At 43.7% G+C, this 23708-nt stretch overlaps 2 protein-coding genes across 2 annotated transcripts in view; one reads left to right on the forward strand and one right to left on the reverse strand.

The window, feature by feature from the left end:
• The first annotated feature begins 1357 nt into the window (after positions 1-1357).
• Positions 1358-3103, forward strand: LOC108541604 (keratin, type II cytoskeletal 8). Its single transcript, XM_017891163.1, has one exon. The coding sequence runs from the start codon at positions 1423-1425 to the stop codon at positions 2872-2874; it is 1452 nt and encodes a 483-aa protein (XP_017746652.1). The 5' UTR covers positions 1358-1422; the 3' UTR covers positions 2875-3103.
• A 14415-nt stretch (positions 3104-17518) lies between these two features.
• SMIM13 (small integral membrane protein 13) overlaps positions 17519-23708 on the reverse strand; it is a 41173-nt gene continuing 34983 nt past the window's right edge. Inside the window, exon 2 of the mRNA XM_017891168.1 lies at positions 17519-21807. Within this exon, the coding sequence (XP_017746657.1) occupies positions 21608-21807 (200 nt within the window). The 3' untranslated portion in view covers positions 17519-21607. The remainder of the gene's footprint in view (positions 21808-23708) is intronic.

Below are 23708 nucleotides of genomic sequence, written 5' to 3' on the forward strand. Positions count from 1 at the left end.
CTCACCTACAGAAGAAAATGCTTGGTGTCTTTTTTAATCATCCCAACAAATTCAATATGATGTAACATCCTTTGCCTAGACTATACACTTTCATGGGACTCTGTCCTCAGGTTTCTCAATCTAATTTCTTTCAGGCACAAAAGTTCACTCAAAGCCTTGCCTCATAGACTTAAACAATACTTTAAAAACTCAAATCAACTGCTTCCGTTCCAGTTTAAAAAATCAACTGCTGGCCGGGCGAGGTGGCTCACGCCTGTAATCCCAGCACTTCGAGAGGCTGAGCTGGGCAGATGCCTGAGGTCAGGAGTTCGAGACCAGCCTGGCCAACATGGCAAAACCTCGTCTCTGCTAAAATACAAAAATCTGCCAGGCCCAGTGGTGTGCACCTGTAGTCCCAGCTACTTGGGAGGCTGAGGCACGAGAATCACTTGAACCCAGGAGGCGGAGGTTGTGATGAGGCAACATGGCACCACTGCACTCCAGCCTGGGTGACAGAACGAAGACTGTCTCAAAAAAAAAAAAAAAAAAGCAACTACCCCAAAGATTACACGCAGGAAGCTGGCTAAACCAATTGGAACAGGATCTGGCATTTAATGGGTTTGGCAGTACAAACTGCACCTGAAGGTGGCAACTGCAGGCCCTTGGGGGTGACGGGTACAGAGGGACTCATTTCACATAGGACCCAGAGGTGCTCTATACTTGGGTTTTCTTTTTTTTTTTTTTTTTTTGACACGGAGTCTCGCTCTGTCCCCAGGCTGGAGTCCAGTGGCGCAATCTCGGCTCACTGCAAGCTCCGCCTCCCGGGTTCACGCCATTCTCCTGCCTCAGCCTTCCAAGTAGCTGGGACTACAGGCGCCCGCCACCTCGCCCCGCTAATTTTTTGTATTTTTAGTAGAGACGGGGTTTCACGGTGTTAGCCAGGATGGTCTCGATCTCCTCACCTCGTGATCCGCCCACCTCGGCCTCCCAAAGTGCTGGGATTACAGGCGTGAGCCACCGCGCCCGGCCCTATACTTGGGTTTTCAATGTTCAAAATATATATCCAATATTAGGGATCTTTTCCAGCAACACCACAGACTAAAGTAATGCAGACAGTCTTCCCTCCTACTGCAAACCACAGAATTGGATATAATGGCAGTTACTTTCATTGCAGTATTCATAATCCAGCTAAAAAAGAAAGAACAGGAGTGACAGAAGCCAGAAGACAGAAATCAAACCCAGAGCAGTGAGAAGATGCATCCCTGGTGCCTTGTGGCTCACTATGACTGGCCCTGATAAAGGCCCTAGGACCTGGCGTATTAGCCCACATGGACAGATGTGACCTTCAAACTGCAGAAGGCAAAGAAATTGGACCAAGCCATCTCCGCTCCTTGTAGGATCTCCTCCTGGTTCGGCCTGCCTGCCTCCACTACTGCCTCCACCATGTCCATCAGGGTGACCCAGAAGTCCTACAAGGTGTCCACCTCTGGCCCCCGGGCCTTCAGCAGCCGCTCCTACACGAGTGGGCCCAGTGCGCGCATCAGCTCCTCGAGCTTCTCCCGAGTGGGAAGCAGCAGCTTTCGGGGTGGCCTGGGCGGCGGCTATGGTGGGGCCAGCGGCATGGGAGGCATCACCGCAGTCACGGTCAACCAGAGCCTGCTGAGCCCCCTTAACCTGGAGGTGGACCCCAACATCCAGGCCGTGCGCACCCAGGAGAAGGAGCAGATCAAGACCCTCAACAGCAAGTTTGCCTCCTTCATAGACAAGGTACGGTTCCTGGAGCAGCAGAACAAGATGCTGGAGACCAAGTGGAGCCTCCTGCAGCAGCAGAAGACGGCTCGGAGCAACATGGACAACATGTTCGAGAGTTACATCAACAACCTTAGGCGGCAGCTGGAGACTCTGGGCCAGGAGAAGCTGAAGCTGGAGGCAGAGCTTGGCAACATGCAGGGGCTGGTGGAGGACTTCAAGAATAAGTATGAGGATGAGATCAATAAACGTACAGAGATGGAGAATGAATTTGTCCTCATCAAGAAGGACGTGGATGAAGCTTACATGAACAAGGTAGAGCTGGAGTCTCGCCTGGAAGGGCTGACTGATGAGATCAACTTCCTCAGGCAACTGTACGAAGAGGAGATCCGGGAGCTGCAGTCCCAGATCTCGGACACATCTGTGGTGCTGTCCATGGACAACAGCCGCTCCCTGGACATGGACAGCGTCATCGCTGAGGTCAAGGCACAGTACGAGGAGATTGCCAACCGCAGCCGGGCTGAGGCTGAGAGCATGTACCAGATCAAGTATGAGGAGCTGCAGAGCCTGGCTGGGAAGCACGGGGATGACCTGCGGCGCACCAAGACTGAGATCTCCGAGATGAACCGGAACATCAGCCGGCTTCAGGCTGAGATTGAGAGCCTCAAAGGCCAGAGGGCTTCCCTGGAGGCCGCCATTGCAGATGCCGAGCAGCGTGGAGAGCTGGCCATTAAGGATGCCAACGCCAAGTTGTCCGAGCTGGAGGCCGCCCTGCAGCGGGCCAAGCAAGACATGGCGCGGCAGCTGCGTGAGTACCAGGAGCTGATGAACGTCAAGCTGGCCCTGGACATTGAGATCGCCACCTACAGGAAGCTGCTGGAGGGCGAGGAGAGCCGGCTGGAGTCCGGGATGCAGAACATGAGTATTCATACGAAGACCACCAGCGGCTATGCAGGTGGTCTGAGCTCGGCCTATGGGGGCCTCACAAGCCCCGGCCTCAGCTACGGCCTGGGCTCCAGCTTTGGCTCTGGCGCGGGCTCCAGCTCCTTCAGCCGCACCAGCTCCTCCAGGGCCGTGGTTGTGAAGAAGATCGAGACACGCGATGGGAAGCTGGTGTCCGAGTCCTCTGACGTCCTGCCCAAGTGAACAGCTGCGGCACCCCCTCCCAGCCTGCCCCTCCTGTGCTGCCCCAGAGCCTGGGAGGGAGACCACTATGTAGGGTACCACTGGGAACAGGAGACCCACCTGAGGGCCCTCAGCCCACCCACAGGGGAGTTTACTACGTGGGGACCCCCCTTGCCCATGCCTCCAGCTATAAAACAATTCAATTGCTTCTTTTTTTGGTCCAAAATAAAACCTCAGCTAGCTCTGCCAACCGTCAAAAAAACAAAAAAACAAAACAAAACAAAAAAAGAAAAAAAGAAAAAGAAATTGGACCAAGCCCTGGCAGGAATCCCCGAGCCTTGTTTATGAAAGGTGAACTAGCAATGTCTGCACACTGGCCCAGGAAACAAAAGAAATGTGGCCATCTGTGCAGTCACTAGGATAAGGGGAAAATCATCCCCTGTCTAAAATAAACATTCCAGGCATCTGCCATATGTGAATGTGAAAGAATATAAACGCAGGGCACCATCTTATATCGTATAAAAATAAACCCAAAATACTTAAATATGAAAGAGATTAAAATCCTGCAAGAAAATCTATACAAGTATAAATTCACTAAGGGTGGCAGAGATTTTCTTAAGACTACAAACCCAAGAGCTATTTAATAAATACCAATAGTATATTTGACTCTATAAAGACATTTGCTAGGCGCAGTGGCCCACGCCTCTAAGCCCAGCGCTTTGGGAAGCTGAAGCGGGTGGCCTGCTTGAGGCCAGGAGTTCAAGACCAGCCTGACCAACATGGTGAAACTCCAGCTCTATTAAATATAAAAAAATTACCCAGGTATAGTGGTAGTTCCTGTAATCCCAGATACTTGGGAGGGCTGAGGCAGAAGAATCACTTGAACCCAGGAGGCGGAGGTTGCAGTGAGCCGAGACTGTGCCATTGCACTCCAGCCTGGGCACCAAGAGCAAAACTATCTCAAAACAAAAACAAAAAACAAAAACAACGGAGAACAAAGAAATCAGGAAACACGTCGGTATAGCTCAAGAAGTCTCAGCCCTTAAATAGGCAACAATGATAATGACTAATAATAATTCAGGTGAAAATATTCAACCCGAATCACAAGAAGGGTTGGTAGGATGAAATATTTAATACCTCCTGAATTCCTGGTGTTGAGAAGTGAACATTGTCTCCAAATTTTCTTCAACAAACTTTGTTGAAAGAAAACCAAGGGTGGGTAGGGGAAAAAAAGTGAAAAAAAAAAAATAAAAAAGTAAATGAAAAAAAAAGGCAGGCCCACCCACGACAATCAGGCTTTTTAGAAGCAGGCAACAGCAACCAACATGCTTACTTAAGCAGGAAAGGGGTTTATCAGAATATTGGGCCAGGCCTGGCAGTTCATGCCTATGATACCCGGACTTTGGGAGGCTGATGTAGCTGGATCACGAGACCAGGAGTTTCAGACCAGCCTGGGAAACATGGTGAAACCCCCCTCTACTAAAAATACAGAAACTACCTGCGCAGGGTGGCACGTGCTTGTTGTAGTCCCACCTACTCCAGAAAGCTGTATATAGAAGTATCATTCAAATGCGTGAGGCAGAGGTGGCAGTGAGCCCAAATCACCACTGCTCTCAGCACTAGAAGTAGCTTTGTCTCAAAAAATGTATATATATATATAATCACAGAATCGGTAGGAATATAGCCAAGACAAGCACTAGCACTGCGTCCGTTAATTGGGGGACTTTCAGGTCTTGCTGACTTCAAAGAATGAAGCCACTAGACCCTTGCACTAAGTGTTACAGTTACTCCAATATGGTATGTCTGGAACTTTCTTTGGTCTACACCGGATTCAAGAATAAACCTACAAACCTGCCAGTGTAACTACTACAGCGCTAAAATCCAGCACGACTGCGGGTTTTTCCTCCTTCCCGCCTGGTGAGTTTGTAGCCTTGCTAGCTTCCAGAATGAAACTTTCAACTTTTAAATCAGGAGTCTTACAGCTTTCAAAAACAGCACACCTCTCAAGGAGTTAGTTGTCTCACTAACTTCGAAACTGATTCTTTGTTTTTCTGCACGAATGTTACAGCTAATAAAGCGAACCCAAACCTTCAAGACTGTCCAGTGCCAAAACTTACTATAAAGGCACAAACCACCAACACTTCACAAAAACACCCAAATAAGTTGGTCCTAGGTACCCCTGGTGGCCTGCTTTTATTCTCTTATCTGGCCCCACCCACATCCTGCTGATTGGTCCATTTTACAGAGAGTTGATTGGTCCATTTTACAGGGAGGCGATTGGTCCATTTTACAGAGAGCTGATTGGTCCATTTTACAGGGAGCTGATTGGTCCGTTTTGATAAGGTGCTGATTGGTGCATTTACAATCCCTGAGCTAGACACAGAGTGCTGATTGGTGCATTTACAATCCTCTAGCTAGATATAAAAGTTCTCTAAGTCCCCACTACATTAACTAGACACAGAGCACTGATTGGTGCCTTTAGAAACTTTGAGTTAGACACAGAGTGCTGATTGGTACAAACCTTGAGCTAGACGCAGAGTGCTGATTGGTGTATTTACAATGCTTTAGCTAGACATAAAGGTTCTCCAAGTCCCCAACCGACTCAGAAATGCAGCTAGTTTTGCCTAGTGGATACCCTAGCAGGGCCGTTGGCATATCTGCCCGCCAGACCAGCACACGGCTCCTGCACTTCTCAGCCCTTGGGGGGTCGATGGGACTGCAGGCATGGGGGAGGAGGGGGCGGCGCCCGTAGGGGAGGCTCGGGCTGCGAGGGAGCCCCACCGCCGGTTAGGCGGGCTTGGGCATTGTGGGCTGCAGATACCAGAGCCCTGCCCCACGGGGAGGCGGCTGAGGCCCAAGGAGAATTCGAGCGCGGTGTGGGGGGCTAGCGGTGCTGGGGGACTCGGCGCACCTGCCGCAGCTGCTGGCCCGTGTGCTAAACCGCTCACTGCCCTGGCCCAGCCGCGCTGGCCGCTCTGAGTGCTGTCCGGCAAGCCAGTGCCCGCCCGGAACTCGCGCTGACCCGTGAGCGCCGCTCGCAGCCCGGGTTCCCACCCGCACCTCTGCCTCCACACCTCCTCGCAAGCAGAGGGAGCGGGCTCTGGCCTCCGTCAGCTCAAAGAGGGGCTCTCACAGTGCGGTGCTGGGCTGAAGGGCTCCTCAAGCATCGCCGCAGTGGACGCCAAGGCTGAGGCGGCGCTGAGAGCCAGGGCTGCTAGCACCTTGTTACCTCTCAGTAGGACCAATACCACGGTCAGTGCGCGGAGCTGGCCTGTTGATGACAGGACAATCCTTGCCTCCTGCACTGCTCATGCCACGTCAGCATACACGTGACCCTAGAACACCTCGGGGTGGGCAATTGCAGCTGCCACTGCAGATCCAGAGGAACGTTTCTGTCAGACAGCCTCCTCCTGGGGCTATGAGCTTCTACTCTCTCAACCATGGGTGGGAACATGGCTGTAGAGACGAGGTGATGTGCTTGCACCATCGCTGCAGTGCAGGGAGGGAAACCAAGGTCTGGAGTTTTATTTTTTTTTTTCTTTTTCTTTTCTTTTTTTGATTTTTGAGACAGAGTCTAGCTCTGTTGCCCAGGCTGGAGTGCAGTGGCGCGATCTTGGTTCACTGCAACCTCCACCTCCCAGGTTCAAGCAATTCCAAGTCGCTGGGATTACAGGTGCGTGCCACAATGCCCGGTTTTTTGTTTTTTTTTTTTTGTTTTTGTTTTATTTTCAGTAGAGATGGGGTTTCACAGTGTTGGTCAGGCTGGTGTTGAGCACCTGACCTTGTGATCCACCCCCCTTGGCCTAATTTTCTTTTACTGAGAGAGATGGACTTGGCCTCCCAAGACACATGGGGGAGTAGACACATGCATTTCCTCAAGCGATCGTCCACTGAACCACCCCAAAAAATTGACATAGGTCCACTATAACATGAAAATAATTTAAATAAGAAATCTAACTTCCTGTAGGGAAGAAGGTGAAATAAGGATAACTTAAGACAGAAGATAGGAAAAGAGAGAGGTGCAGGGTGGTATTTGTTACCTAGGACTGCAGTAGCAATGTACCACACAGTTGGCAGCTTAGAACAACAGAATCTTGGCTGGGTGCGGTGGCTCAGGCTTGTAGTCCCAACACTTTGGAAGGCCAAGGCAGGCAGATCACCTGAGGTCGGGAGTGCAAGAACATCCTGACCAACATGCAGAAAACCCGTCTCTACTAAAAATGCAAAAAAAAATTAGCCGGGAGTGGTGGCACATGCCTGTAATCCCAGCTACTTGGGAGGCTGAGGCAGGAGAATCTCTTGACCTTGGGAGGCGGAGGTTGCAGTGAGCCGAGATTGCACCATTGCACTCCAGCCTGGGCAACAAGAGCAAAACTCCATGTCAAAAAAAACAACAACAGAATCTTATGCTTTCACTATCTGGAGGCCAGAAGTCTGAAATCCATGCATGGGCAGTCTGTGGCCTTCCTCAGTTTGTCAATGTCTCCATCCTCATATGGTGTTGCTGCTCTGGGGCTCTGAATTTCCCTGTTCTTGTAAGGACACTAGTCATTGGATTAGGGCCCACCCTAATTCAGTATAACCTCATCTTAACGTGATTACATCTGCAAAGACCCCATTTCCAAATAAGGTCACAGTCACAGGTTCCAGGTAGACATGAATTTTGGAAGGACACTACTCAAGCCAGCACAAGGGGGTAAAGAAAGGGTAGTAATCACCTGCAGGAACACATGTTAAAAATACAGCTTCTTAGTCCAGACCTCCCAAGATTCTGATTCAGTGGATTTCAGTAACAAAGGGCCAAGACTCTGCACTTAGCAAGCACGCAGGTGATTCTGCATGCTGAGAACAATTGTCTAGAAGGAGGGACAAGTGAGAGATCTCCTGGAGGTGCCAACAGAAGGCCACAGGATCACGGGGGTCCAGGGAAGGCTGCATGGAAGAGGTGGCCCTTGAGTTAAAGGTGAGAGGACATCAGGCAAGGTGATTGGCATTTGCAGCAGCACAGGGCAGGACTGATGGATGGATGGTGTGGGCTAGGAAGGAACCAGGCTGGAAAATAGGCCAGGGCCCTGGGCTTCTTTCTGTGTTTCGTTTTTTGGTCTGGAGAGGAGCAGAGGACTTGTTTCTACATGTAATCACTAACAAGTATGAGTTAACCTGACAACACTCAGTGCAAGATTTGTTAGGTATTTGGGTTTGTTTTGTTTCTCAATCAAATTAAATGTGACTCTGAGTCTACTTATCAGGGTTAGTGAGACATTCAATATTAGTCATCATTGGCAACATATCTCTCCCTCCCTAAGAGCCTAAAGCGTCTGCCACAATCCAGAAAACTTAGCAACAGCCTGTGCCCTTCAGGTCGTCAGCGCTGTCACTGAGATGAGCATCATCCAGCCCTATGGGGCCCATCTTACTGCTCACAGCATCGCTCCCTGGGTCCAAGGTGGCCACAGAAAACATGGCTACAGTTTCCAAAGCCATAGCTTAGCATTCAGATCCCGAGTATCTGCAAGCCACCCTCATTAGAGACCTACCACCTGCCAGACTATGTGGACACGGGGTGCAGGTTTCTACTCTTAACCTCTGGGAATCCAACCACATTGCCCACAGGCCACTTGCTCTTGTTAAATGCACCTTTCCTCCAAACCCTTTGCAAGCCCTCCCTGTTGGACAATCCAGATCTAGAACCCCAGTGAGCCAAAACCTGTTGAGTCCATATGGAGTGAGGGAAAGCCAGTGCTACACCAAAACTCTCTCCATGCGTTTATCCAGCCAGGTATGCTCATATAAATTAGGGCTTCATCTTGTGTTTGCATTTGAATATGCGTTTGTTTTCCTTTGTTTGAATGACATACAGTGATTTGAATGCTTTAAGTATTTCCCCTTCTCTAAGCAACAAGGCAGAAGCCCGGGGTTTGCACTTACCACATCCATGACCGAGAAAGTGCATTTCAATTTCTTTCCCTGTAAAGTAAGAATAATACTTTTCCTTCCTTCCTTACCCCTCACAAAGCTGTGAAGCTCAATGAAGGCAGTATATGGAAAGGATTTTGCAAATGAAAGGTACTTCAACACAAAACTTTACTATTTTAGGCTGGGCAGAGTGGCTCACACCTGTAATCCCAGCACTTTGCAAGGCCAAGGCAGGTGGATCACCTGAGGTCAGGAGTTCGAGACCAGCCTGGCCAATATGGTGAAACCTCATCTCTACTAAAAATACAAAAATCAGCCGGGAGTGGTGGCTCACGCCTGTAGTCCCAGCTACTCCGGAGGCTGGGGCAGGAGAATCACTTGAACCTGGGAGGTGGAGCTTGCAGCGAGCCGAGATCACACCACTGTACTCCAGCCTAGGTACAGAATGAGACTCCGTCTCAAAACAAAATTTTTAAAAAAGCTTTATTATTTTCAAGACATTTCACCAAAGGTAGAGTTTCTCTGACTCCAACAAATAAATATGTGAACCTTTGGACCAGTCATCCTCTCCTTACTGATTTTCTGAAATGATTTACTTTCTGGAGTCCTACACAGGGAGATAAAATTCAAATGCTATTTGGGAGTGCTCCTTTTCTCTCTAACTTCAAGCCTTCATTAGTAGGTGTCAGAGAGACTGTAAATATTTGTCACCTGACTTGGCTTTAGAAGGAGAAAAAAGATGCCCCTGTGTGGCTGGAACAATCCTGTCTTTGTATGGGATCTATTGTCCTGGCCCAGTAATGTATAATCCACTCTCCTCCCATTCACTCTCAAGTGCTCCAGTTTGATCAACAGCTTCAATGCTTGCTCCAGCTGCTTTAGGTAAAGAACGCTAGGTAAAATGCCTATGACATAAAACAGGGTGCCATATAATGACCAAACAAACTTCCATCCAGCGACACCCTTTTAAAGGAGCACACCCCTGACCAGACCTGAACAGAAGGCGTCCTCACCTGCCAACTCTTGAAAACTGTCGCCACCTCGTGGTCACAAGCTGCTCCTCTGGCGGCACCGGACAGGATCCTTTGACCTTTGCAGAAGAGAAGAAGGAGTGAAATGGACACAGAAGTTGCAGAATTATGGGCTTGAAAAAGATGCATCTCATTAACATACACTTTCGTGTTTGCTGATTAAAGAAAATCGCCACTTTCAGGAGATGCTCATTAGGCAGGAATAAGGCATCTTTTATAATATTTTAAACTCTCAGATTCCAATAAAAAGACTGCAGGCTAAAATGTTATTTTGATATAAGTTCTACTTTGTATTAAAATATTGTTTAATTAATTCAACATAGTGGGAATGGTGACACTTAATTAAAAAAAAAATCCAGCAACCAGTGTTCAGTTCTTGTCTGGGATCAGGCCACTGAGGGAAAGGAAGCCTTCTCTGTGAGAGTTTGTCTGGAAAGGGGGCTGTGTTCAAAGAACGCTTCCCTGAGAAAGTGATTTGTGAGCTGAAATTGAAAGAAGGACTGGAAGATAAGAAGAGAGAAGGCAAGTGTATGAGTGAGGGGCACGGCCAGTGGAAGGATCCAGTGAGTAGGGTGGGGATGTCTGAGTGAGGACGGCATGTTTGCGCAACTGAAAGATGACTCATGGCCACGAGCATTTACAGTAAGAGGATGAGACGATGCTGGGGAGACTGCAGATGCAGCCGTGCAGCATGTCACCAGCATGTTGAAGCTTTTCTACCTTTTTTCTAGGAGCGATGGGAACCTATTCACATGTTGTAAGCAGGAAGACAAATTTGGGTTGTGAAAAGCTCATTCTCGGTAACGGATAAGAGAAAATACTAAAGATGGGCTGTAGTGATTTGAAACAGCCACTACTGCAGTGGCCCAAGTGAGCATTATCGTGGTAGGGAATAACCGATATATGCTGGGCACACTTCTAAATGCTTTGTGTATTGACTCATTTAATCCTTACAAAAGCCCTATGAGATAGGTACTACTATTAATACCCATTTTACAGATGAAAAATGAGGCACACAGAAGTCTAATTTCACAGACCACAATTTATGTCCAATTTTATGACCACTACATTACCTGGCCTATAGACGGTAATAAGAAAATGGAAGAAAGTATATGGTTTCAAGAGCTACTTCTGAAGAAAAATCAGCAAGACCTGTTGATGTGTTGGATATAGGACACCAGAGAGTATCAAGAATGATACCCAGGCTGCCGACTTAAGCCACTGGATAGGGACACTGGAGGAACACCAGGTTTAGAGAAGGTCATAAGCTTGACCTTGCAGATTCTGAGTTTAACCAGTGTTTGACTGAGAAGACAGCTGGCTCAAGAGATAGAAATATGGGGCCAGACACAGTGGCTCCCGTCTGTAATCCCAGCACTTTGGGAGGCCGAGGCGGGTAGATCACCTGAGGTCAGGATTTCAAGACCAGCCTGGTCAACATGGTGAAACCCCGTCTCTACTAAAAATACAAAAATTAGCCAGGTGTGGTGACACATGCCTATAATCCCAGCTACTGGGGAGGCTGAGGCAGGAGAATCGGTTGAACCCAGGAGGTGGAGATTGCAGTGAGCTGAGATTGTGGCACTGCACTCCAGCCTGGGTGACAGAGCGAGATCCATCTCAAAAAAAAAAAAAAAAAGGGAGAGAGACAGAAATATGTGTCCCACTGGTGAAGAGATGGTAGTTGAAGTCACAAATAAAATTGCCTGAGGAGACAGCACAGAGTAAGAAAAAGAGGGCTAGAATTTAGCTCTGAGTAACTCTGACATTTGTTTGCAAGATACTCCTATAAGTGAGATGAAAGTATGACCAGTCAGATAGGAATAAAATCAGGACAATTTAGTGTCATAAAAGCCAAGGAAAAGAATGTTTCAAGCAAGGGATAAGCAACCACAACAAACACTGCCAGAGGTCAAAGATGAGGGCTGGAGAATGTCCTTCAGATTTTATGTCAACAAAGTCACGGAAATAACTACTTAGAGGAGCCAGATACGGGGGCGCTCGCCTGCAATCTCAGTGCTTTGGGAGGCCGAGACGGGAGGATCGCTTGAGGCCAGGAGTTTGAAACCAGCCTGGGCAACATGGCGAGACTCTGTCTGTATGATAAAGTTAACAAATTAGCTGGGCATGGTGGTACGCCTGTAGTTCCAGCTACTTGAGAGGCTGAGGTGGGAGAATCGCTTGAGCCTGGGAGATTGAGGCTGCAGTGAGCCATGATCACACCACCACACTCCAGCCTGGGCAACAGAGCAAGACCTTGTCTCTAAAACACAACAACAACAACAACTTAGGGGGATCTGGTGTCAAGTGGAGAGGGAACAGTGGCTGGAAGCTTAGAGGATGAAAAGAAGCAGGTCCCCCCCCATCCTTTCCAGATGGAATAGGTTTTTTGAATGTAGTTAAATGTTTAAGGAAATGACCCAGTTGACAGGATGTGACTGAATATATTAGAATAAATCACTGATAGTGTCAGTTTGCTGAAAAGGTAGGAGGAGATTGGATCTGAAGGACAGAAGGGATTTGTTTCAGGCAGGCAGGAGGGTCTGTCCTCTAAGGCAGCAGGAGGAAAGCAGAGGCTGGGAATAGATATAGACAGGGGTAAGTGGATTCCAGTCGATTTGCTCTGTAAAATAAGATGCCCAGTCCCTGCCAGAGTGCGGTGCCATCAAGGACAGAAGATTCGTATTTTGTATGCTCCCATATTTCTATTCTCGCCAAATCGCTTCTTTGTTTAGCCAAAATTGTTCCCAAATCTGTTTATTCTGGTTGTCTCTGATAGTGTATTTACATACTATAATTAAATATAACAATGAAATAATGTGAAAAGAGGATTGCTGTTACTATAACATAGTTAACTGCTTTGGGAAAACCCGATAAAAGTAAGATGCTAAAAATCCTGTCCATCTAGTTACAAGGGAGACAACTGTAAACTACACATATCCTTCACAGTATCAACTATAAAATATACAGACTGTATATACTACAAAACGTAATAAAATTATACTATATTAATAGTAATATAAAATGGAAATAAAATAGTACCAAGGATATAGTTAAATATTTGCAAGCTTCTGTTCTTGTTCACATTTTAAAAGAACAAGACTATAATTCACAGAATTATGTCTGACTTGCAAAGAAAATGAGATGCAACTCTAATGAATCTATATTCGGTGAAAGAAGACTTGGCCTTACCTAGAAATAGTGTAGCACGATTCAGTTGGATGTTTCGACGAAATGAGTAACTCCCAGACCAAGTTGTCATTAAGAAGGTTTCTAGACCACGTACGGTGGCTCATGTCTTTAATCACAGCACTTTAGGAGGCCGAGGCAGGCGGATCGCTTGATGTGAAAAGTTCAAGATCAGCCTGGCCAACATGGTGAAATCCCATGTCTACTAAAAATACAAATATTTTTAGCTGGGTGTGGTGGTACACGTCTGTAGTCCCATCTATTTGGGAGGCTGAGGCAGGAGAATCGCTTGAACCCAGGAGGCGGAGGTTGCAGTCAGCTGAGATTACGCCACCACATTCCAGCCTGGGTGACAGAGCGAGACTGTCTCAAAAAAAAAAAAAAGAACAAGAAGAAAGAAGAAAGAAGAGGAGGAGGAGGAGGAGGAGGAGAAGGAGAAGGAGGTTTCTACACTTACAAAGATGAATAAGGAGAAGGGAGGGGAGACAGTGAAGTTACTGATTGCTTACTATATATTAATATGCTTGATGGGTATTTTAAAAATTAATCCTATGAGATAAATATTATCATTCCCATTTAGCAGACTGGGAAACAGGGAGGTTAAATAAATTTCCCACTTTAAGTTATAGCATTTGGATGGGATCTCAGTTCTTCTGACTGAGATCCTAAGATCCAGATTGGCCATTTCCACAGGTCTTACGCGCACCTGGGCTTATGCCCAAACTGTCCCCTAAAATACATTCCACCCCAGTGTCCAGCAGTGATTCACCATTGACTCATCCTTGTCTCTCACTTCCTGTATCTAACCAATCATCAAAGCCTGTCAAATTGACTCCCATCACTCTCTCTTCAATTTGTCCCCACTACCACCAGCCTTGCAGATTCGTGTCATCTTTTGCATAAACCACTACAATGGACTCCTGTTGGCACAATTTCTTCAAAAGTCAGATCCAAGCAACATCATTCTACGATGTATGTCAGTTGAACACTTGCTCTTCACGTTTTTTCTTTATTTTGCTTCTAGCACCTTACTATCCTTCATGCATATTCCAGTTCTCTTACTGGTCCTTCTCAGAGTCCTTACTGAACTTCTTCTTTCACCAGTCTCTTTAAGAAATTTTTACCAACCTCCTTGAGAAATACCAATGTTCTTTAGAGGCCTGAATTTTTTTGCATTGCTGTTTTGCATTGCTCTAAAGGAATACCTGCGACTGGGTAATTTCTTTCTCTCTCTTTTTTTTTTGAGATGGAGTCTCGCTTTCTAGCTAGGCTGGAGAGCAGTGGTGCAATCTCAGCTCACTGCAGTCTCCGCCTCCCGGGTTCAAGCGATTCTCCTGCCTCAGCCCCCCGAATAGCTGGGACTACAGGTGTGCACCACCACGCCCAGCTGATTTTTGTATTTTTAGTAGAGATGGGGTTTCACCATGTTGGCCAGGATGGTCTCCATCTCTTGACCTCGTGTTTGCCCGCCTTGGCTTCCCAAAGTGCTGGGATTACAGGCATGAGCCACTGCCCCTGGCCTCTTTTTTTTAATAAAAAAAAAAAAAAAGAAAGAAAGAAAAGAAAGAAAGAAAAGGTTTATTTGGCTTGTGACTCGACTGCCTGGAAGACTGGACATCTGGTGAGGCACTCAGGCTGCTTCCATTCATGGCAGAAGGTGAAGCGGAGTCTGCATGTGCAGGATTGCAAGGCAAAGAGGAAGCAGGGGTTGGGGAGGAGCTGCCAGGCTTTATTTAACAACCAGCTCTCTTGGGAACTTACAGAGCAAGAACTCGCTCGCTACTGAGAGAATGGCACCAAGCCTTTCATGAGGGATCTTCCCCCTGTGATCCAAATACTTCCTGCTAGGCCCCACCACCAAGACTGGGAATCAAATTTCAACATGAGGTTTAGTGGGGACAAATATCCGCACTGTAACAGCCTTAGTTCTTTTTGTGCTGCTGTAATAGAATACCTGAGACTGGGTAATTTATATAAGGACAGAAATTTATTTCTCACAGTTCTGGAGGCTGAGAAGTCCAAGATCAAGGTGCCAGCAGGTTTGGTCTCTGGTTCCAAGATGGCATCTCCTTGCTATATCCTCCAGAAAGGAGGAACACTGTGTCCTCATATGGAAGAAAAGAGGGCCCACACCTGTGGATCACCTGAGGTCAAGAGTTCGAGACCAGCCTGGCCAACATGGTGAAACCGTCTCTACTAAAAATACAAAAATTAGCTGGGCGTGGTGGAGGGCACCTGTAATCCCAGTTGCTCGGAAGGCCGAGGCTGGAGAATCGCTTAAACCTGGGAGGCAGAGGTTGCAGTGAGCCAAGATCGTGCCACTGCACTCCAGCCTGGGAGACAGAGTGAGACTCCACCTCAAAAAAAAAAAAAAAAAAAAGGGGAGCCCATCCCTTTTTATGGTGACATTGACATTAATACATTCATGAGGTCAGAGCCCTCATGACCTGAAAACCTCCCATTAGGCCCCACCTCCCAACCCTATTGCATTAAGTTTCCAACACATGAATTTTTGGAGGGAAAAAAAACATTCACACCATAGCAGTGTCACCTTGGGTCTCTTCTTATTCCACTCTCTGCCCTGGGGAATCCTGTTTTTGCGTACAGCTTCAAATGCATACACAGTGATAACACTGAGTCTGTGTTTTCAATCCATGTCCCTCATACTATTTGTACAACTGGTTAGTTATTTCTGTCTACTTAATATCCTATAAACACCTTAAATTCAAATATGGTATGCCCAAAACTGGACTCCTATCTTCCATCTCCCTATACCCAATCCCAAACCTACTTCTCTTCCTGTATGTATCCCTCCATGTTATCAACTGCTAAATGTTGAAATCATCCTTCATTTCTCCTCCTCCTTCACAATCTAATCTCAAGTCCTATTGATTTTTCTTATCCTCAAATTTCCCACGGTCATTGCTCCTTTCCAGTCTGCCATTAGTTTTGTTTTCTTGCTTGGACCAGTTAAGACATCCTGTTTCCATTGTGCCTCCAACCAGTCCTCCTCCTCGCAGTGAGCACAAGCAACTAGTGCAGGTGCCTGAAGATTAGTTGACTACTCAACGTGTGTTAATTAAGCAAATCAGTGCTGTTTAAAACATTTTAGTACTCTCTGTACCGTATGACATGAACTTCAAAGCCTTTGCCACTGCACACGAAGTCTTTTTGTGACCTAGACTGTACATCTCTATTGTCAAAACAGTGGACCCCCATCCCCAACTCCTGACACTTGCATTCTCTATTTCAGGAATGACCAACTCTCTATAGTTCTCCAAGCAAGGCACCTTCCCGTGACACTGCCTGTGCACATTATTTTATCTAGAATCCTCATCCTCTACTTGGAAAACTCCAACTCCTTTAAGATTCTTGGTGAAGCTTTGCTGTCCTTCCCTCCTTCCTCCTCTAACCCCCACAAAGTTCTCTGTAAACAGCATCATTCTTACAATTCAGCTGAAGTACTTACACAAGATAAACTAATGCACTTGTAGAGATGCCCAGGGAGTTGGGGCCAGGATGAGGAAAGAGCATTCTCAAAGGTCCCCCAGAACATTCCTCTTCCATTTTCAGGAAGCTCCTTCCTCCTTTTAAGAGCCACCAGACATAACAGACCTTAAGATCAGTCTTCCAAGTCCCTAACATGGCCCCCAAAGTCATAGTTTATCTTCTCCATTCCAACTGTAGCCATCATGTGGAAAATATTAGTGTCCATTCTCAGGTTCACAATAAAATGAGTCACTCTTCTCAGACTCCCCTTTTCTATGGCTGTATTTAGTGTCATTGCTCAGAACTACCTCAGCTAATCTCCATCCCAAACTTCCTATCATACACGTCACATTCATTTTATCTTCAACCCCTATCCCTTTCCTTTCACCCAGTTTACCAGTGCCTTACTGATCCGACTTCTCTCATGACGCAGCCCAAATTCCAGGGCCAATCTCCAGCAATCTCTAATGACCTTGCCCTTCAGACACACCGGCCTTGCAAAATCCAACCCTAGCACAATCCACTTCTTCCCATCCTACATTCTTGGCAGCTGAGCAGTCCTGGAGAAGTCACAACTTGCCCCAGCCAATGAAATTCATGGCTTTCTATCTCAACTGCATTCTCAAAGAAACTCCTCCATCTTTTTACTTGGCTTTGATGAGTTTCCTCAATCTTCCTGGTGGTTAATACTAACAAAAATGTGAAACATGATCTATGGCAAACAAGTTAACAAAACAACCTTGAGGGTGTTGAATACAGCATGGGAAGAAAACAAAAAGTTAAATAAGGTAAATGTAATAATGTAGCTCTAACACTATATATGTGTGTGTGTGTGTGTCCTTTAATGCTATATATATGTCCTAAGTCATTTACTTTCATGGCACTAAGAAATATTATTGCTATCCTCTTATTCTTCTAGATTTGTAGTTTGAAAAATGGGGTGAAGTGCTGACCATTAGTAAGAATGGCTGCTTTCAAATCCCTTTATGTCCCCGGCACCCTTCACACTTAGCATCCTTTATCAATCAGAGACACACAACTTTTGTTGTATTCATTTTAATTTATTCTATGCAGTTTAAAGTGAAAGTTAAAACATCATACAAACCACAGAAGCTTTATAGTACTGACCAGTTTTATAACAAAAACAGTGAATGATCATTTACATACATTCCTCATCTTTAATTTTACATCTTGTTATATATACAAAGGTACTATTAAAACACATAATTCTAAGTCTTTATAAACCTATTGTCAAGCAGCAAGATGGCAATGCATCATAGCAGAGCACAGAATATTTCCTTCAAGGAACCACAGCAGCAGTATTTGGTGAATGGTTACGCACAGAACCAACTTGGAGGATCATGTTAAACATTCCCCATAAAACAGGTAGCACATGTACATCAACAAATGAAAAATGTAACTTTAATTGCCATAAGATAAAATGTTACTCTTTACACTTTAAGTTAAAAACTATAGGACACTTTAGAAGCAGACAATACAAAGTGCTTTAGTTCTAGACTTCACAACAGAACACTATTCCATTAGTCGCTTGAGAGTCCATAACCTCTGAGGGCTGCTCAATGGCTTTTTAAAGTCAACCTCAAATGTAAAAGCACTTAAAGTTTACCAGTCAAAATCTAGTTATATCAGTCACATCTTACATTACAACATACTACTTGAGAAAACTGACTTTTAAAAAAGACTGCATCGTTGACTAATTTCAAAATTGTTGCTCTTAAAAGTAAAATGTACCACTTTCAAATCTTTCAACACGTTTTAAGATATCATATTTTGTGAATCCATTACTTTATATATTCCAAACCTTCAGCAAAATAAAATTAAAATGGTGTTAAACCTAATATCGAAAGAAATGGGTCTGCATGTCTGTGAGGTGGCTGTCCACCAGAGCAATATACTTGTTTCAACTACGAAAATATCACTACAAAATTCATCAAGTGGTGGAAATATCAAAAACCTCATTTAACAGCACTACACAAATATTTAGTATTTTTGGCATTTAAATCAGAGCAACACAACCAATGCAATTGGTACAGGCAATTTTCACAAAAAGTTTCAAAGGCAAAACATTTGGAAATGAATGGCTGATCGGGAAGGAAATAGAACAACCTACCAGAGTCCTCCATTTTAGAATTAATCTTCAAAAGATGGCATGCTGATCACCATCATCCTTTGTGAGGGATTAGACAAGATTCTAATACATGTATGTGTTTTTAATGCTTATACACTTTTAAGCTCTAATTAAACACAGGCTAGTTCACCTCCCACTGAGACTGAAAATGCAGTTGTGATGCAGTTCTGATAAGTTTCGCTACAAAAGCACTAAAACAGGAAAAGAAACACTATACCACATAAATAATTGTGTTAACTATCTTGCCTTTCTTAGTGGCATTAAGAAATGTGTACCATGGTAAGTGTGTTGTGAGGTGCACGAAGAGAACAAAGTTCTAAACAAAGGATTTTAGAGATCTTCATATTGGCATCAGTGATGTTTCTTTACCCTCCCTAAGTGAGAGGTTAAGAGCTAACTAGTATGCTTTTAGGTGTATTTCACAAGTTAAATAGAGTATTTCTTAAAATTACATAAAATAAGACATGCTTAAAGCATAAATGTCAATAAATAATGCCAACATATATACCTCTACAAAAGTTAACCTGTATGAATTTGGGCATGACCCTTGTAGATTTCGGCGGGAGAGTTACATCAGCCCATCAATTCTTTAATAGTGACATAACAGGAAGCTCACCAGCTACTTTAAACTTTCCAGCAACTATTATCTAAACCTTAGGTATTCACCATAAAACAGAATCCATGGTTCAAAACATTAGACTATGAAAAATCTAATTTAAATATCCTCCCAGTACCGAAACGTTTTGGGGGCATTATTTTTTCTGATAATCATTTTAAGATGATATTTAGCTAGTAGGAAGCATTAAAATTAATGCTTGAAACCGTCACTGTTTTGTTATGCCCTAGAGTCACATAAAAATAGAAAATTGTATCTAATAAAGAAATGAAGACAGAAAGACTGTGCCTCGCTCTCAGCAGCTAGGAAATCTTCCCCTAGCAAACACATAAAACTAAAGTAATGTTCTGTGAATTCCCTTTTAGTATCTCCAAGAGCTACAATATAGCAAAGAGGTGTTCATCACAAATATTGGGACAGAGCCAGTGAACTGTTAAACAAAACTCTAAGCAAGAAGTATGAGGTATCAAACATCATAACACACCATCATAAAATAGAGGTTAAATATTTTGTGATGACTAGTCCTTAATAAAGGTTAAAAAAAAAACATAAAAAGAACTTGGATTAATAAAATAAGTTGGCTTTGCATTTCATTCTTGTACAAAGCAGGTAACACTAAACAGGAAGGTTGTTTAATTCACATCTCTCCTCCCTGGTAAACACTCAGTCCAGAGTTCAGTTAAGACAAACATGGAAACCTGGCAAGAGAGTCATTTTACAGCTAAGCGGGTATTTTCACCCACTACTGTTTTCCTCAATACGCATTACCTTTGAGGTCTCGTCAATGAATTGCTGTTTGGGAAGAAGTGTTTTTCTCCACAACACATTCCTTGAGCATAAAGTCCTCCTATACAAAGGGAGTAACTAATTCCACTCTTCCTGAAGTAGAAGATAGTTCTTAGATTCCTAAGTTACTACTCTAAAATATCGAATAGGTTACCTGGCCCCCCAGAAATGTGTTTCACACAGGATAACAAGTTTAACATTATGAGTCAGAATCAAATTCCCCAATAAATAACTGCTATCTTAAAAAGAAAAATAAATTTACAAGCTACCATTCTTAATTTAACCTAAGATACTACCAATTGTTAAGATGCACCATATGTACCACTAAGAAAAAACACTGCCCATTAAACTATGACACAATGCTTTCATATCACAGAAAACGTTGATTTTGTATTTATTGAAACAGCACTTTAACAGATTTTTATCACATCACTCTTGTGCATATGTAAAGAAAATGTGTGAAATAAATTGGTTAAGTTATAATTATAACTTCATATTCTGAATCCAACTCCTCTGAATCACTTTTCAAACCACAGTCATTGATGTCTGCGTTTTTCCACATAACATCTCTCCCGGTGTTGTCAAGAGGACTGGTTATGCAGCACTTCTTGAAAGAGTGCTCCAACACTGTCTTCTGTTTAATGGCAGCGGGGAGCTCGGGACAAAACGATGTTTGATGCCTTAATGACAGTCCTGCTCGGCGCATGAATCGGTCACACCAGCCTCTTGTCGCTTTGAATTTTGTTTCATCAATTCCCAGGGTTTTGGCAATTTCTCCTGCCTTCAATTGCATTGCTTGGCGTGTGATAGGCAGTCCTTTTGCACGTGTCTCACTGACGAAATGTAGTACAGCTTCGTCTACTTGTGGGTATCTACCTTTCTTAGGTCCCGTAAAACATTTTGTTGTTGCTTTGCAGGAAAATATGGAATTGCGATCATTTCTCCAGCGACGAATATTTGCTTCACTAATATCAAATGTACGCCCCGCTGCTCTGTTTCCATGCTTTTCTGCATACACAATAACTTTTCGTTTCAATGCTGAATCATAGTGTAATCTTTTTGAAGACATTTTAAAATGTCAGTTAAACCTGACACATTTGATACCAACAAAACACATGTTGGTTAAAGGAATGACATGATGACAAGCTGTAAATTCGCACATGCACACAGTAGGAGAATTACATGACTATCACCTGGTTGACAGTAATGAGATGCATCCCAATTTCAGACAAGTTAAAGTGGGAAGAAAAATGTACACTTTAGGGCTAACAAAATATGGTTTTTCAAGCCTTTAATGTTTACCAGATCTGCAGCAGTGCAAGAAAATAAGCCCAAAAGCCAAGGAATAAAAGTATAAGTAGAAAGCTAGTGAAACAAAAGATTATCTTTAAGATGAAATGTATAATAGTCCAATTTGGTTTTAATTCCCTTTATTTTTATATGGCTTACATGTAAATCTTTTTTCAAATTGGACTTAAAATCCAATACAAATGTTCTTCAGTCATCAGTAAATTTCAAAGCCAAGTCACTAAAAGACAGAAGCTAGCAACTGCCTTTTCATCCTTCACGAGTACACGACTATGTCTGGGGTCTGTGGCCTTCATCAGCAGGTGCCCTCCTTTGGCGAGCGGATCTGATTCTGTGTGGAGAGGAGGAAGTGTCTTCTTCAGTTTCAGACCCTGAAGGCTCATGATCTCCCTCTTGGGATCCTGTGTCTCCTACCAGTTCCCGGAGAAACTTGAATTTTGATAAAAAAAGATGCCATACAAAATACCAACCTATAGAGAAAGACAAAAACATTAAGAAAAGTTATTACACACAATGTTATCAATTCAGAACGTTATAGTTAATGGGGAGGTATATTACAAAATAATATATACAAATATACATAATTACAAATATATAAATGATATAACAAACATTTTTTGTATGAGGAATAAGGATAAACTCTGGGATTACAGTAATCGCAAAAACAGTCTCTACCCTCATAGAATTTAGAATTCGGGCGGAGTCCATCTACAGTAAAATCAAAATGAGTTTATGATATCTAAGTAAAAGTGTTACTTATATTAAAATCAAATTTTGAGAGCATTTTCTGGGAAAGAGAATTCACTTTGCCATTTACTTGGATTTCCATATCTCAGTGCTATTTATTTACTAAAAGCAAGTTTGTTTCAATCAGAATCTATATGGCCTTAAATAGCAGGACTTAACAGCACTATGATGAAAACTACTCAGCCAGGACCAAGCTATCCATAAGTTTCTGGAAATAATTTTCAAAGAAAATTTCTTAAATTATATGATGAAAGACTAAAGCCACAGCACCAATATCTTAGATTCAAGGTGTTTAAAACACAGATTTTACAAATACAATATTTTCATGTCAATGTCATTAGAAAGTATGACTAATTCTCTTTTAACAAAAAAAAAAACAAGTCTTGTTTTGCAAGGAGTAGTAAGGTTTTAAATGTTCACTAATAAGGAACAAACATTAATCAATAAAGGAACACACAGGAGAAAACCTCTGAACCTATGCTTGGTTGCTCTAAAATGTTAAGAGCATAAAATAAACTAAATTAACCATCCTAACAAGGTTTTTCATGCTCATGTGTTTTCTTGATGCTGTCTACTTTAAAGACTCCAGCTGCACAGAATAGAAATGAAACATAGCATATTTTGTGAAAACAAAATACAACCAGCTTTTCTTGTCCAGTGTTAATCCAGGCCAAGACAAATGAATATGTAAGGGGAGTTTCTAATTTTACTTGTTTTTTTCTTACAATCTCTGGAAAAAAATTACTATAAACCCCTTGACACTAAAGACGAACTTCAGAGATTTAATCCATTTCTCAAGTTTTTGCTTTAAGCTTGGGTGCTGAGTGTTACCTGAACCAAACCATAAATATTTTCTGGTCAACTGTGTGTTTGAGTAAAGCACCCAACTTTGTAAAATATTATTTTAATGATATTCCAAATTAGCATCTTCTCTCTTTACCTAAAATTCTGTGTAAAACAGGCAGAGCAAATTAGTGGAAAGAACACTGAGGAAGGAGTCAGGAGTTCCAGTTCTGACAGAAGATTCACAAAGCTATAGTGAGGAATTGAAAGAGAAGGTATCAAAGGGGCTGAGGTGCCTGGCATTAGGCCTTTTCTAAAATGCTCGATTTGGTTGTCCTTAGGCAGTGGGATCTGAGGTAACTTTTGCTGGGTTTTTAAATTGAGATGTCATTCACATACCATAAAATTCATCCTTTTCAAGTATACAATTCAGTGTTTTTTAGCATATCCACAAGATTGTACAACCATCACCACTACTGAAGTCCAAAATGTTTTCATCAACCCCAACAGAAACCTCATACCCATTAAAGGTCACTCCCCATCCCTGCTCCTACTAGCCCCTGGCAACCACTAATCTACTTTCTGTCTCTATGGATTTGCCTGTTCTGAACATGTCATTTTAATGGAATCATACAATACGTGGCCTCTGTGTCTGGTTTTTCAAACTCAGCCCATGTTCCGCTACGTGTGTCCACTGTGTTGTAAGCATCAGCACTTCATTTCTTTTTATGGTTGAATAATATTTCATTTTATGTACATATTACATTCTGTTTAAGGATTTACCAATTGATAGACATTTAGAAGTTTCTACTTTTGGCTATTATAGGAAACAAAGTTGCCA

This window comes from Rhinopithecus bieti, unplaced genomic scaffold (assembly GCF_001698545.2).
Source record: "Rhinopithecus bieti isolate Rb0 unplaced genomic scaffold, ASM169854v2 scaffold_19939, whole genome shotgun sequence".
Classification (NCBI taxonomy): domain Eukaryota; kingdom Metazoa; phylum Chordata; class Mammalia; order Primates; family Cercopithecidae; genus Rhinopithecus; species Rhinopithecus bieti.